This window comes from Thalassophryne amazonica, chromosome 3, assembly GCF_902500255.1.
Source record: "Thalassophryne amazonica chromosome 3, fThaAma1.1, whole genome shotgun sequence".
NCBI classification, from domain to species: domain Eukaryota; kingdom Metazoa; phylum Chordata; class Actinopteri; order Batrachoidiformes; family Batrachoididae; genus Thalassophryne; species Thalassophryne amazonica.
The window spans coordinates 73,960,883-73,974,947 of NC_047105.1; the positions used below are offsets into that span (position 1 = coordinate 73,960,883).

The 14,065-nt window shown below is 43.0% G+C and overlaps 1 protein-coding gene across 3 annotated transcripts in view; it reads right to left on the reverse strand.

Annotated features, from left to right (window-relative positions):
* The window catches only part of LOC117507043 (low-density lipoprotein receptor-related protein 1-like), a 446,568-nt gene that overhangs the window by 155,742 nt on the left and 276,761 nt on the right, over nucleotides 1-14,065 (reverse strand). For all 3 annotated transcript variants that reach the window (XM_034166738.1, XM_034166739.1, XM_034166740.1), the window contains 4 exons: nucleotides 7,482-7,662; nucleotides 2,121-2,343; nucleotides 877-1,066; nucleotides 596-721 (listed from right to left, as the gene is read on the reverse strand). In XM_034166738.1, the coding sequence (XP_034022629.1) occupies nucleotides 596-721; nucleotides 877-1,066; nucleotides 2,121-2,343; nucleotides 7,482-7,662 (720 nt within the window). The remainder of the gene's footprint in view (nucleotides 1-595; nucleotides 722-876; nucleotides 1,067-2,120; nucleotides 2,344-7,481; nucleotides 7,663-14,065) is intronic.

The window sequence follows — 14,065 nt, forward strand, 5'->3', positions numbered from 1 at the left end:
CTGCTTATCTGGGTCCAGGTCGCGGTGGCTGCAAACCAAGCAGCTCCTCCCACACTTCCCAATTCTCAACCAAGTCCTGTAATTCTTCCCGGGATATCACAAGGTGTTCCCAAGCCATCTGGGAAATATAATCTCTCCAGTGTGTCCTAGGTCTTTCCCGGAGCCTCCACTTGGTTGGGCAGGGAGGTGACCTGGGGGCATCCTCACCAGGTGCTCAAACCACCTCAACTGGCTCGGGCGGGCTCAGCCTTAAGACACAGCATGGTGTCATTTCCATGTTGGCTCACCACTTGCAGGGAGTCTGCAGAGGGTCTGGTGCGCTGCTTTTCTGGCAGTGGACAGGGGCAAATGCCCACACGGACTGACACTCGTGTTACATTTATGCGCTTTCAAATGGCAGCATTTGTAGTCAACAGAAATACTAGTGAATACTTCAGGCAAGCGCTTCTGCAAAAAGTCAGTCATACACTTGACTAATCTAACACAAAATTACAAATCATTACATAAATCAATTTATGTAATGGAGCAAATAAAAAATAACATAAATTCTCTCTCTCTCTCTCTCTCTTTCTCTGTCAAAAAAATAAAAATCTACCTTTGCAGCTGGTGTTGTCCAACGGGTCTAGTATTTGGTCTTCTGCACAGGCACACTGTCTGCCTCCTGGTATGGCCAGACAGAGGCTGCTGCAGCCTCCATTGTTCACACGGCACACGTTAGAGCCTGCCATAACGCATCAATGCATAAATGTATAATTTAATTCATGAAATACAAATCAGCACCACATAAAATCCCAACGTACCGTATGTCTGTGTGTAGTCACATCTTTTGAATGAATATGGATGAAAATTCATCTGTTGCAATGTGCTGTGCAGTACCTTGTTGTTGCTGAGCATCATACATGCGGATTTCGAAGATGGGTGGACGCTCATTTCGCAAGAGAGTGGCATTGACTGTGGTGGTGTCCAACTTGTAAATCTTGCCACTGCGGTACTCGTTCCAGAACAAGAAGTGCTTATAGTGGCACAGACCAAAGGCATGGTTCAGTTCCTGTCCTTCATACACCGTCTGAAGATGTGGAAAAAAAAAGCACAAATAATGGTACAGTACTGCGCAAAATTTTTTTTAGGCATGTTTAAAGAGCAAAGATGCTGCAAAACTGATGAAAAGCGTCCAATATCAAATAATTTATGACTACTAAGCATTAAAAACTAATCAAGATAAGTATCTCATGTGACTATTTACCATTATAAGTGAATTCTTTAGGCTGGCCTATCCTATGGTTTTACAGGAACATCATGTTGAACAATTTATTACTGATTTCTGGTTATACACCATTTCTTGTCTTTGTGAAATTATGCATTGCCCTAATAAAAAAACCTACAAAGTAGTAATTTATTTATCTGAAAAGGTCTGTAACTTTCTTTAATATACGACTGTGATCTGCAACATTTGCTCATTTGTTTATATTTGAAAATAACATAATCATTTTTGTGAAATATTTAAAAAAGACATTTATTTATCAAATAGTCTATTTTAAAACCAGCTCTATATTTCCATAAGTACAGCTTGAAATATGATTATACTGTAGTAGGCATTAGAGCAGTGGTGGCCTAAATCCTTGAAAAGAGGATGTGATCAAAGAGTCACAGGTTCAATCTGATCAAAAAGGAAATGGGTGTGGAACTGCACTTGTTTCATCCTCATTAACATCACTAAGATGTTCTTGAGCTAAAGTCCTCAATGCTCAAATTGTTCCAGAGTGCAGTTGAGTGCCTTTCATGGCAGCATTCTGACATCAGTGTGAGTGTGTGTGTGAATGGATGACTGTGATGTGTCATTGAGTGCTTTGAGCAAAAGTGGGACAGAAATGCAATCCATTTACCATTTACAATAATTCCTGTATAAATAATTAAAGCTCAGTGAATTTGTATGGACCATAAAAATAATATTACAATATATAAATAATGTATTCTGATTTGTACATATTGTAGCCAGTGTTGAACTGAAGTGGTCACTATAATGCTGAATTAGCTCATTCCGTATTAGGACACTCCAACTCTCTAAAACATACTCACAAATGTCCTGTAGTGAAATACTCCAACTGATACAGAGTACTGACCTTGCGTTCAGAATTGTTAAGGTAGACCATCTCGATGCGGTCGTAGTAGGCATCCACCCAGTACAGGATGCCCTGCGGGATGTCCAGACTAAGGCCGTTCGGCCACAACACCGTTTTGCTGGTCAAGAACACGTTTCTGTTGGAACCGTCCATCCAAGCACGCTCAATTTTTCCTCGCTTACTCTCCTTAGGATCCTCCTCCCAGTCTGTCCAGTACATATACCTGAGTAAAATATGGAATGATAACTTAAAACATGTTAAAGATGATGAGAACATTATTACTTAAATAAAGTAAGATAAAGGTAAATGGTCAAGTAAAGGCAGCATCACATGTCACAAACAGGAATATGTAACATAATGAGCAGGAAGTGTCTGATAGTGAACAACATGCTTTGGTCATTCATTGCTGTAATGTTAAAGAAACAAAACAAAAGACAAAACAAAATTTGACTGTGTTTTTTCAGTCCTTCAGATTATGGACATTATGAATGTCTGTCACTGAACTGGAAAACTGTGTTCCAAGCTACTAGAACTTCATAAGAAAAGTGTACCAGACATATTCTGTTTCAGTGGAGCCCACCTGATGTAACATGAGGAATCTGGGGCTGTACACATGCCTAAAACTCCCTGACATAACACAAACTCTATCAAGTCGGGGAGAGTTATATTCTATTGACACATACTTAACAGTATAGTCCTGACCTGATTTTCTATCAAATCAGTATAATTTCATGATGGGAGCTCCACTGTTTCATCGGCATTACAAACAGGAACAGTTAAGAGGAGTTAAGTAATACTAATGTTGCTGGTTAACACTAATGCTGAGCCTCCCTCCCACTGGGCCAACTTAGTTGTATAATGCGACGTACTGATTATACTGAGCTTATGCAGCCCTACGCTGAGTTTATGCAGCCCTACACCGAGCCCTATGTGGCAATATGCTGAGGGACGAAAAGGGATGCAAAAGGGTCCACAAAATGGATGCAAAAAAATTAAACATGTTTAATTTTTTTTTGCAGACACTCTGCACAGAACATTGGATGCAGTGCTCTACGCAAGTCTACACAACACTGTGTAACTGTATATAAGTCTATGCAACACTGCACTACTGGACAGTACATTTTACAGTAATGTACTGTACTGTACATTTTTGCCAGTCCGGCAAAAAATCCTCCTCCACTGAATTTTGCTTGCAGTGAAGCTTTAAAACCACAGAAGAATAATAGGCGGGCTAAGCTTCCACGTCCACTATAACTCCTCATGGATGAAACACCAGCGAGAGGACATATCCACGTGCACTAACTCCTCACAGACAGATCGCACGTCTGATTGCCGGCTGCAGCTTCGCCTTCACCTCCTAATGTTTTCTGACGATTGTGGCATGTCAAATAAATTGTAAATGGTAAATGGACTGCATTTACTGTATATAGCGCTTTTCCCTTTGCATCAGACACCCAAAGCGCTCCACAAATAAGTCTACTTGGAGTGAAGGCAATCAATTTTCAAACCCTTTTCAAACAAATTCAAAATGTTAGGACTTACACTGTGACCTAAACTTTGAATGAAAATCTAAATTTAAACACATACAGTGTGTTCCTAACAGACATCTACCTAAAGCTGAGGCCATACAGCATGCACTGGTGCCCACCTGCCTAAAACAGCTATCTGCCACAACCAGGTGATATGTGGAAATCAATTTGGCATCATTGGCTGGAGTCCTCAACACTGAGGAACCGGCAGGCTTATTAAGCAGTCTGGATCTTCGTCTTGAACTAAGCACCACCCACTGCAGACACTTCACTAAACTGCTCAAGTGACACAATGTAGGCATCCACTGATTCCACAGATTCCAAAGATGAAAGCATCATCTGCAAAGACAAGGTCAGTAAATCCTTCATCACTAAAAAAGGCACCTAAGTTGCTGGACATCACAACCCAGCCCATGCATGCGTTAGACAGATTAGGAGCCAGAACACATCGCTAATAAAGGCTAAAATTTACCATCAAGAATTCAAAGACTATGTCGCAAATCTGCACAGCACTCACAGTACTTGTGAATAGCCCAGCTCTGATTTGCAGCAACTTACTGGGAACCCTGCAAATTCTCAGGATGTTCCAAAGGGCAGCCAAAACATCCACATCAAACATCTTCTGAAAATCAACATCTGCTATAAGGAAGCACTGCTGATAATCAAGCTTGCGTTCACCGAGTCCTCACAGAGCTAAGATGCAGTCAATGGTTGATTTCTTGAGAATGAAGCCAGACTAGTCCTGCTGCAGAGCTGCAAGTTATTGGGACTGAATCCTGTTGAGCATGACTGCAGAAAGTACTTTACCTGTAGTAATTCCACTGTACTAGTTGCAATGTTTAAGGGAGATGTGATGGTTGAGTGGTTAAGCATCCTTGGTTCAAACCCCAACAGATGAGAAAATCACTATGGTCTGTAATCCTCCAGTTACTCCTGGTGTGCAGTTAAGCACCTTGCGTGGAAGCACACTGATATCAGTATGTGTGTGTGTGTGTGTGTGTCCATGAATATGAGAGGAATCAATGTAAAGTGCAAGTCAAAAGAATTGTATGCATCATACAGTGAGAACCAATGAAAATCTATTGGTGCTCAATGCAGTACCACAGAGAAAATATTATTTTTAACCCTGATGATAAAGCCACAAAAACAACACAACACACATGCAATGAGAAAGCGCCACTGTGATGCTCATCTGTCCACAAGCTAAACTCATCTGTATTTTGACCAGGTACTTTAACACCACTGATCTTGACACAGCCCCTGTGAAATGGGGCTACTAGCTGACTACAGTGTGGCATACAACCCAACGCTCGATACATTTCTTCTCTACTGTGACTTGACTGACATTCACATTAACATTTCATATTTCTCTTTTGCTTCTCTTGCTTTCCTCTTCCTCTCTTCTGTCTGACTCGGTGACTGAGCCTGATGGATTACAGGCATTAGTAGAGGCGAGTGCCTTTCCTTTGGGAAGTGTGTGGACACACATCACCCTGTCAATAGCAATCTGAAATGTGTGTGGGTGTGTGTGAGTTTATGAGTATGTGTGCTTCAGGAAGGGACCTGCAAAGTCATATCAATAAAACACTGTAAGAGCGCAATGAAGATGTGCTTGTATTTTAATGAACTTTAAAAAGAATGTGTCATCTAAAATATTCTCAGACTGTTTCCCTATAAGTGTAACAGAACCAGCCCCATGAAATATAACATTTCATGATATAAGAAAATGAACAAAAATGGACAAACTATTGAAGACAGAAAAAGCTAGATAATTTGTTGAATATGTCAAAAGGTAAACAAGAGGCAGTAGATATGAAAAGAGAACTAATTGGTACACAAATAATAAATGTTTATGAGTGCAACAGAAAGAACCCATTTGGAAAAGATATATAGAAGTTTTATAATGTTTGTATCTGTTTTATCTGGAACTTGTAAGTGATGCAATGTGACAGTCAAACCAGATATAAGATCCTTAGTAAATTTGTACAATATGTAACTTATATAAATTGGGAACTTACAAGAATATTATATGACAGTAATTTCACATACAGAATCCTTAGTAGATGTGTAATATCAAACTGAGACTTATAAGCACAACACATATCAAACACAAGGATATATTACTACAGTCTTGTAAGTTTTTTCTATTTCTTTTCCATATGGGAAAATATGCATTCGTTGAAAGGTGGAATGTTCCATTCACTTTCAACAACTGCAAATAATCTTTCTATTGCCCAAATGTAAAACATTCATTATTTGTTTTACATGACACCTAATCAGATCCTTGTCATTTGAGACCCTAACCCTAACCCTTTTACTTAAAAAAAGGCAGGCGCTTCTTCTTCGAACAAGAAGCTGAAAGCGGAGGAGCAGAGACGGCTCTGTGTCTGCACAGCAATTTGCTCCGCTAGCAAGCCGCTAACACACAGCTGAGGTCAGTGAGAGCTGCTGCGGCTTGATGTAGCGTGTCTGGAAGCACACATCTGCTTTCCTAAATCCAGCAAAGAAATCATGATAGGAACTTCTCCAATTTTTCATCAGATAGTGTTTGCACAGCAGCCAGAAATGTCCCAGAGAACACCTCACAAGCTTATTAGGCTTGTGAGGTGCCATTATGTATGCCTTTAGGCTTATGCCATACTGGATTTAGCTTCCTCGTATCATGGATGCATTTTTACTAAAAGATAATAGAGTCGTTCAATGGAACAAAACATATGGGACCAAAATTCAGGTACAAAGAACAAACTGCATGAAAAATGGCAACAGTCATAAAGTGGAATATTTCTCTAAAGAAATAGTCAAGGTCATATGAGATACAATCCAGCAATCAAACAACAAGGATCTACTGTATTTGGTGCCATTTAAAGCACATTATTTTGACCAAGGACCAAGCAGCCTGTTTTGTAATGCCAGATGCATCTATATTTCGCCTCCCTGAGGTGCCACTCTGATTAGTTGTTGTATATATTCAGAGTACAACACACCCATGACTGATAAACAGAGTAAATCCAACCCCTTTGCACCCAGCCTTATACTCAGGTTACATGCCATCTTGAAAGCAGTTACAACGCAGACACACACCAAATACATTTGCACTAAGATTTAAACCTTACTCGTATGTAATGCACTGGAGCAACTTATATTGTGATTTAGTGCTGTATGAATAAACTGAATTGAATTGCGCCACTCTGAGCATTTACCACCTGCCCTCAAGATGGAGCGCCTCATGTTAATTTCCATAATGGGATGTGGTTGCTGGTTCAGAATTGTGATGCACTAAATTGAGAGTGTATTAATGTATTCTGATACCCAATTTTTAGAAACAGGATTATGTTTCTGGCTGTGCCAATTTTAGCAGACCTACTCCATTATATTATGTTATTATACTATTATTATTATTATCATTATGATTATTATTATTTATATTAAAATAAAACATTGCCACAAATAATTTTTTGAGTAATCCTGCTAACAAGCTAATCACACAAAAACACAACATCCTTGGTAGAACTTAAAACAAGCAAAAATCCCTAGCAGCAGTTATGAGTGAAAGCGAGACACACAAACAGTGTGGTAAATTGAGAACAGTAGAATTATTACTCTGAGTCATCAGATGACTCAGATAGTTGACCAGATTAAACAATTACTCGCTATCACACCTTATATGGACCAGCTGTAACCACACAAACTCATTTGTAGTATGGATGACACCTTGTAAAAATCACGTCATTTCACCTGCTGCCTCTTTCTTTAAGTATTTTACCAACCGCCTTCTAAACATTATTCTGGAACAAAAGCACCATCCCTCCCACGTTCCTCCTCCTCCACTCACCCATGTAAAGGATCCACTACAATGGCACGAGGATGAGTCATTTTTCCCTCAATGAGGGTTTTGCGAGTTTGTGAAGCCTTTTCCAGCCGAGCCACGTTGATTGTTTTCTTCGGCCCGTCGTCAGTCCAGTACAGGTTGTCAGCCATCCAGTCCACCGCGATGCCCTCCACTGTATGAATTCCTGGGACACAAACAAACTGTCCATGAGACACCTACAGCACAACCAGTGTCACTCACTCCATGTGTCTATAGGCTACACTGACGAAACAACTTTAACTGACAAGGCAGAGTTAAAATAAATGTAACTTTTATGGTTTGATAGAAGATTACCACTAAATAATATGAACAAACTTTGGAGGTTAAAGGTATACGGCCACTGAGCTATTTAAGATTTAAGGAATAAAAAGAATGTTCACTGGCACCACTACAATTTTATTTATTAGCCTTTAAATAGGGAAATCATAATGACTTTACGAATATGATCAAAATTTGCGTTGTCTAAAAAAAACTAAAAACAAAAATAAAAAGAAATTCCCCTGAAGCGCAAATTTTCAAAAGAACAGACAGCCCTGGGGATGCTGGTGAGCAAGGTATGTCTTTTTCAGAACTCCAGCAGAATTTACCACATTTTCATATCAAAAGAGCCATTTCAGCATCAAGACCAGTTTTAAAGCTCAAAGAGAACACCACAGGTTGATGTAAGTGCTCAACATCGAGTTTGAATGGCAGAAAAGCTCCAAAAATATAAATATGGCAACAGTGCTAGTGCTCCGCGGCCTACAAGAAGCACGAGGCAGCGCACGCCCGACAGCCACGCTCAGCCCTCACCTACCTGGGGTGAAAGTGCAGGTATGGCCTCCGAAGAAATTAAAGTGGAAATTGTATCCTCCTTGAGGGGAGAAATCTTTACAGTCATAAGAGAGGAACTCAAAAGTGCACTGGCAGGAGATTCTGATGCCCTGAAATCTGAATCGCAAGCGGTGAGGTCTGAAATTAAAAACAACATGGCTGCAATTATATCCTAAGTTGAACACAATTAGGCAGACAGAATGTGAAAGGTAGATTTTCAACATGGTTTGATGAAGTCCTTAAGTTACAAAACACAGTAACCAGTCTTCAAAGCCTAGTGACAACTTTAAAAGGCCAATGGAGACGTAGTAATATCCGCATTATTGGCATCGAAGAGCAGCCGAACTCAAGCTCGCCCACAGCAGTCGCCAAAGTTCTGAAAGAAGCCCTGCAGATTGACAGGACAAAAAAATACACCACTCACACCGTGCCTTCGCACCCAGGAAATCAGGAGACAGGGAGAAGCCGCAGGTGGTCATTGCAAAACTGCATTACAATGGAGATCCTGAAGAAAGCCCAAGACAGAGCCCATCTCACCTATAACGGGAGCCGCATCACCATATTCCCCAACCACACGGCCAGCGTTGCCAAAGCCAGAGCCACATTCACAGATGTGCGAAGGACGTTACAAGGATGACAAGGAGTCCAATAGGGACTTCTTTATCTGGCCAGATTCCGGATTTGATACAAGGGTGAGGACAAGGACTTTCTGGACCCCAAAAAGGCAGTGGTGTTTGTTCAAAAGACAGTTGTTCCAACAACAGAGAGTGAAGGTTGAGTATGTTCTCACCTGTGTGGAGAACAACAGTAAGAATCAAGAAAAGTAACCTATATTTCCACATATTGTTGATTTTTATTTATTTATTTGCCTTTTCTGGTAGAATCTCTCTTAAACAAGGTGAGTTGAGCCCAAAACACCTTGAACACTTTCATTTTTTCTTATATGCGATCACCAGCTCTAAATATTGCTCTCTTATTACTGTCTGCCTTAATAATCAATAAAAGAAGACTGATAACATTCTACCAGGAGGTGCTGCTTGATTTTTTTATTTGCCAAGTCTGCAGGAGCCTGAATAGCTAATATCTGTTCTATTTCATTCCTCCTGACCGCCAGAGGGCGGTGCTTTAGCACCTGGATAACTACATGTGCGCAGCACAGAGGTCGAGAATATATACCAACAAAGTCACGCCATTAAATGTGACCTGGGTGACGTCACTGGTTGTCTTTATATACCAGACGCACCCAGCGCTCGCTTCTTTTCTACATTCTCGCATTCTTAGAGGTTGAGAACGCATTTAGCTGCGATTGCCGCTCTCGCTTGTAGCCTCGCAACCCACCTTCGGTTGGAGCTACGTGCAATGCACACGTCCTCCAGAGGCTGTGAGACATGGCTTCACCGTTTTTGTATTCTTTGACGCCTGTCGTGAGTACACCTTCCTAAACGCCGGGTGCACGCCTTTGTCATTGCCCTGCTGGGTATTTTCCTCTGTGCACATTAGCTGTGTTGTTTCGATGAAAGCTGGCTATTTGTTTAGTTGTGTCACTAACCCCATTAACTACATGGTAGTGTGTGTATCAGAACCAGTAGAGTGTACTGTGTTGGGCTTGCCGTGAGTGTTTTCCACTCCTTGAAGTACTTCGTCTGCACTGCCGCCATTTGCTAAGTTTAACAGCTCCGCTAGCAGCTAGTGTTGTCGTCGTTGCTCTAAGTGACTTAACATTTGGGCTGTGAGTTTTTCAGCTGTGTGCATTGTGTTATTACTGTGGCTGTGAGTGTTTCACGCTCCGGGCCTTGTATTAGCTTTTACACTGTGAGTGTTTCACGCTCCGTGCCTCGTGCCAAGTCTGCGGCTGGAGTGCTTCACGCTCCGTGCCTCGTGTCGAGTCTGCGGCTGTGAGTGCTTCACGCTCTGTGCCTCGTGTCGAGTCGACGGTTGTGAATGCTTCACGCTCCGTGCCTCATGTTACTATTTACACTGCGTGTGATTCACGTTTTGTCTTTCCATTTGTAACCATCAGGGCTTGCGTTAGCCATCTGCACGCAGTCCACAATGTTGACAGGGCCTTTGTTGCATGGCTGTAGTACCTGTTTGGCTCCCTTGAGCCCAGATGATGGACATATGTTTTGCCCCTCGTGTCTTGGGATCGGACACCTGAGGGAAGCCCTGACTGGCGATGCCTGCCTTAACTGTGCCAGCATGTCACTGGCAGAGAGATCTGCTAGACTTGCGGCATTGGAAAGTGGAATATCTAGTGCGACTTTGGCCTCCAGCCCCAGGAAGGAACCAAAGCACCATAAACGCCCACATGCAGGAGCCCCTTCTGCTAAGAAGGTTACTCATGACCATGCTTTGGCTGAAAAAGTCGAAACGTTGACTTCTGAGTTTGCTCAGATTAAGTCCTTGCTTCTGAATCTACAGCCTAGGGATGCAGTGACAGTTCCTGTTGTCCCTAATGAGGCTGATCAGACCAATGTAGTTACTCAGCAGGAGGAAGATGTCGTGTCTATTGCTGCAACTGATTCCTTGTACATGAGAAGTGATATAAACTGTGTGGAGGAAGAGGATGAGAGGGGTCTTTCTCCAAGCCATTCAGTAGTGGGCTCTCATACCACTGAGTCCATGCGCAAACCGGACCTGGACTATCCTTTGTCAAGCAAGCTGTTCAGTTGGCTTTATCCAGGCTTGGGGTCGACAATCCCCCTGCGGAAACCACCGCTTCAAGTGCCTTTTTCAAAGTCACTCAGAAGCCTGAGTTCAACGTTCCAGTTTCACAACCATATATCGAGGAGCTCCACCGATGTTGGGCGGACCCCAAATCATTGACCCATCTATCACAGGACTGCAGAGCCCTTAGCTCTATGTGTGATTCGGCGCAGTATGGTCTGAACCGTATGCCCAACGTTGACAGCATTATTGCGAACCTGGTTGTGGCTCCAGCTGATGCTGCTCAGCCGGATGCCCGCTGCCCACGTCCTCAGTGTAGGGTCACTGATGGCCTCCTCACCAAAAGCTATGACATAGCTGCTCGCATCGGTCGCCTAGGCTAGTGATTCTCAACCGGGGTGCCGCGGCACCCTAGGGTGCCGTGATCGATCGTCAGGGGTGCCGTGGGTATTTTTCATATTTGCGATTATTTTTCATATTCGCGATTACCGTGAATTATTTATTTTATCCACAAAGCATAAAACGACTCAGAATCTGACGCCATTGTGCTGCAGCCTCGCTCTCGTCTTAAGGCGGGACAATAACAAGGAGGCTGACGGCCGATTAAAACAGTGCCGTCTCCTTCAAAAGCCGTCTAAAATGCGGAGCTGTCGGTGTGTGTGTCTGTGCCTGTGTGTGCACGCGCGCGGAGTTAACAGGCTGCAGACTGCGAGGGAGGGGGTGGGTGAGGGAGATTCCTGAATGCAGGCGCGACACGTTCAGTGCGCAGCGAGCGCGGAGCAGAGAGAGGATTTTAAATGGAGTGAACATGTTAACAAAACGACAACGTGAAGCTTTTACTTCTCTCTGAACTTTCTCTAAAGGTGTGATTCTGCCGTTACCGTCCTGTTCACACCATGTGCGCGTCGTATGCTGAATTTATGAGATCATGAGATGAAATAAACGGTCAAATATCTTTAAAAACATATTTAAAAAATGAGAATATATGAATGAACTGAGATACACACAAAAAAAAATGTTCAGACGCACAGATCACAAAAAGCAGGTGAGAACTCTGAACTTTAACAGCTGTTATTTTCCAAAGGTATTTATTTGTTCAGTCTTGAGCTTAATGTAGTGTTTAAGCACAAAATGTGACTGATGAGAAACAATTTCAGAAATGCAACAGAAACAACCACAAATCATAAAAAGTTGGGACTGTATGTAAAATGAAGATAAAAATAAAAATGTTGCACCATTCCCAGTTTCTCCACTCACAGAAGCCAAACGTTCTTCCAGAGTTGTGTAATTATACTACAATAGTAGAATATAAAGAAGGGGAAAAAAAAGAAAAAAAAATAGACAATATATTCATCAATCGCAATTATTTGTCTGACAATTAATCGTCTCCAGAAATTTCTAATCGTGACAGCTCTACTTGAGATCAGAGCGCAAAATGCTTGAGGATTTTCGAAATGCGATGTTTTCTGTATCGATTTTCTATTGCGATAATTGGGTTTTGCGCAAAACCAGAGGTAATAGCATTATAATATTATTTTAGTTGGTGGTATGCCGCAGGATTTTGTAAATATAAAAAGGGTGCTGCGACTCAAAAAAGGTTGAAAAACACTGGCCTAGGCAACTCACTGTCCCATTTAGCCCTTGCCCTCTCAAAGTCTTTGAGGGAGGCAGAGGGTGATGATGCTACGCAAAGTCTTAGTGATGCCTCACTCCAAACCTTTGCTTATATGTCCAGAGAGCTTGGCAGACAGACCCTTACCATCACTAGACGTCAGGTGTGGCTTGCGCAGTCCCCCCTGTCCGAATCCTGCAGAGGCACACTCCATTCGCTGCCGGTTCTTCCAGGCCAAGTATTTGGACCTGCAACCCAACAAACTTTGGAGCGTGCTGTTGAGGCTAGTAAATCTCGGCAACAGTTTGTTGACCTACACCGGTCTTCCAGACCTCAGCCAGTCAGACGTGCTACAGCTTTTCACTCTACATCCAGGCTTCCGCCGACTCCCAGAGCTGCACGTGCTTTTGCAGTTGAGGGCCAGCTCTCCCAGCAGCCTGCCTTTCCTGAGCCTACGGGCAGACCCCCGAGAACTGAACAGTTTCACAGAGCTTCCAGTAATCGTGCCCAGAGGTCCTCAGGGATGCGAGGCAGAGGTGGTCGGGTCTGACTGCCAATGTTTGGCCCCCAGCTGTTTTTCACGAAATCAACTCAGCCACTGGGAGGCTCAAGTTCAAGACCCATGGGTCATTTCAACCTTGTTCGAAGGTTACAGAATTCACTTCAGATGTCGTCCTCCAAAGTTCAATGGGGTGAGTATGACTGTTGTTTCCGACTCGGTGCAGTCTGCTGCCCTACAACGGGAGATTTTGGAACTCCTGGAGAAGGGGGCCATAGAGCCAGTTCACAGTTCAGACCAGCTCAGGGGGTTCTACTCAATTTACTTCCTTGTTCCAAAGAAGGATGGCGGCTTTCGTCCTATCCTCGATCTCCGACGTCCGAATCGTTATATCAAAGTGCTGCAGTTTCACATGCTCCGCACAGTAGACGTCCTTCAAACTATCACACCAGGAGACTGGTTCACAAGTGTCGACTTAAAAGACGCCTATTTCCATGTGCCAGTGGCGCCTCATCACAGGTAGTTTCTCCACTTTGCTTTCGAAGGTCAGGCATACCAGTTCAGGGTGCTTCCTTTCGGCCTCTCTCTCGCCCCTCGTACATTTACCAGATGTATGGCTGCAGCACTAGCCCCACTGCAAGCTCTTGGATTAAGAATCCTACCCTACTTAGATGATTGGCTTGTCTGTGCTCCGACTCAGGAGCAGGCGCACAACGACACAGCTCTTCTACTGAACCATGTCTCTCATTTAGGACTCACAGTGAACTTTGCAAAGAGTTCTCTTGTTCCCAGTCAACAAACGACCTTCATCGGCATTGCCATCAACTCCCTGACTATGACTGCATCGCCATCCCCGCAGAGAGTGGACGATGTAATTCGTCTTGTCTCACACATTCAACGGGCTGTGACGCTGCCTTTTGGTTTGCTGCTCCAGTTGATGGGCAAATTGACTGCAAT